Source organism: Penaeus vannamei, chromosome 39 (genome assembly GCF_042767895.1).
Source record: "Penaeus vannamei isolate JL-2024 chromosome 39, ASM4276789v1, whole genome shotgun sequence".
In the NCBI taxonomy this organism is placed as follows: Eukaryota; Metazoa; Arthropoda; class Malacostraca; order Decapoda; family Penaeidae; genus Penaeus; species Penaeus vannamei.
Genome location: NC_091587.1, coordinates 8506986 through 8509485, shown reverse-complemented (window position 1 = coordinate 8509485; position 2500 = coordinate 8506986). Strand labels below are relative to the sequence as shown.

General features: G+C 35.2%; 1 protein-coding gene across 1 annotated transcript in view; it reads right to left on the bottom strand.

Annotated features, from left to right (window-relative positions):
• The window catches only part of gem (transcription factor CP2 like gemini), a gene marked incomplete in the record, with an annotated part of 57717 nt that overhangs the window by 27334 nt on the left and 27883 nt on the right, over positions 1 to 2500 (bottom strand). Inside the window, 3 exon segments of the mRNA XM_070117034.1 lie at positions 874 to 984; positions 1572 to 1646; positions 2160 to 2231. Of these exon segments, the coding sequence (XP_069973135.1) occupies positions 874 to 984; positions 1572 to 1646; positions 2160 to 2231 (258 nt within the window).

Here is a 2500-nt window from a genome sequence, read left to right as displayed (position 1 = left end):
TTACCTATAAAGGATGAATTCCTTTCTTATCTACACAGGAAGATTCTACTAGTATAACAATGTATATAACACAACCTTTTGGTTACACACCACATTTACACCAGACAGACAAACAAAATATGGCTCAGACAATATCCACAATCAATACAGTAATCTATGTTACATAAAACAACAGAACTTATGCTAAAATTTCACCTTTCCATTTGATGTTACTGGCCAGGAAAATGAAGCACATAGACCTACAACACATTTTACTTTCCAATTGATAAAAGAGACATGTAGAGGATATGTTCTTTTTGTGATCTGCTCAATCAATACAAGCAGTCAAGATGGACTCCAAGAGTTCCAAGCCTCAAAGATAGCACACCTGAGATTCCTTCTGGCTGAAGGGTGGCCCATGACTTGAAATATATAAATATCATATACTCAATGTATGTATGTATGTGTATATAATGTAGATATTAGTGTGTGTGTGTGTGTGTGTGTGTGTGTGTGTGTGTGTGTGTGTGTGTGTGTGTGTATGTGTGTGTGTGTGTGTGTGTGTGTGTGTGTGTGTGTGTGTGCAACTGCACAAACATGCACACAAACATGCACACACACACACACACAAACATGCACACACCCACACACAAACATGCACACCCACACCCACACCCACACCCACACCCACACCCACACCCACACCCACACACACACACACACACACACACAAATCTGTATAAAAAATATAGGTAACACAAACACAGATTTCTAATAGAATTCCATAACTAAACTTAACATAGTTACTGAGCTGGCATAAAATTATATCTTGAACAAGATTAAACGGATCTTTAGCTTTTAGTTCAACTTTTAATTGTTCCTACACACACTTACCTCTGTTAGGATAGTACACTCACAAGAGGGTTGATACTTCTCTTGCTCATAGTGTGGTCTTTTTGATATCTTCTCTCTGTCTTGCTTATGCTTTCTATCAGCTCCTTTCAACTGTAAAGAAAAATGAGGTTTTACATTCTACAAACAATACACTGCACTGAATATACAAATATGGAACACTAACTTCATTCACTCACTCACCAACTCAACTCACTTGCCCACTTATTCCCACTCCATCCTTCTCTCTACAACTATAGCTATGAATGACTTTGCAGTTCCCTCTTATAGGAATGTTTCAATTAAATATTCCGATCCCAGGTTTCTACTTTCTGTATTAAAAGGTATGAATGAGAATAAATATCTTCACAATTCAAAAGGTGTATTTGACCGATTTTAATATAATCAAAACCAGTTAAATACATCTCTTGTATTGTGAAGATATTCATTCTCTTTCATCCTTTTTCTACATTTCTCAACATGAATAAGGTTTATTCTACTTTCTCCATGTAAAATTCATAAACTTCAAAATAAATTTGGTATACTTCAAAATATGTCAACAATAAAAACATTTTTCAGATTACTTGTCTTTTCTATCCCAACCATCAGTTTCACAGAATCCCAAAATGAATTTAACTTATAGAAAAACTATCTGAAACAATCTGTTGTTTTCAATATAGGAAGAAAATACAATATCTTACCTTGAACACCTTGATCTGGCAGGCACAAACATGAAGCTGTTCTTGTCCACAGTCAGTTTTAGAATAGGTCTCCACCTATGAGAAGTACAAAAAAAGGACTTGTTGATCAGTAAAATAATTATCAATAAAAAAAATCTATACCTCATGTAACCTAATGCGTTCAGGCCAGCTAAAACGCCATAAAGCTTAAATTCTGGGATGCCCTTAAAATGGCAGTATGTCATGTACAGGAAAATGCTTCCATGCCATATATGTTCCAATAAAATCCTGGTTTGTGGCTTTGTTAACAACATATATAATGAAGAGGCTTTAGTGCTTTCTTTGGCTTGAATTCCTGAAAACGCATCCAGCCACCTCAGTGCAAATTTCACAATGGTAGAAAAGCTATAACCTATGACTGGACTGAAATATTGATGCCTTTACTGAGATGACCATTCCTGGCATGGCATGCCATACATCCCACCCAGAGGCAATGAGTTAATGCTGGACTTCTTTAAAGCGAAATCACTCAAACCTTGATGTAAAAAGGAAGTACTATAAGAAATAATACCAAACTAACCTGAAATTTTAGCATTATGCATTGCTTACCTGAATTCTAAATGGAACCCCCTTTTCTCCACCATGCTTTTTGGGAGTAAACTCTGTGCTGATACAGTTGACCTGAGGATACCAAGAATAAATAAATATTAAACACACATTATCCCTCACATAAAATTTTCATTTTTGCAACAACTTCACAAATATTCATATGAAAATCTATCAGTAAATACTAGATCTCTGAAAATTAACCTCTTGAATAAAACATTCTACAATATTGTACACTTCTGACTACTGGTACAATGAAATAATGGTTGGCAAAAATTGTCTAATTCTTATAGTAAGAACTCACTAGCTGCTAAACCTTTGTTTTTTGTCCTATCTATCTATCA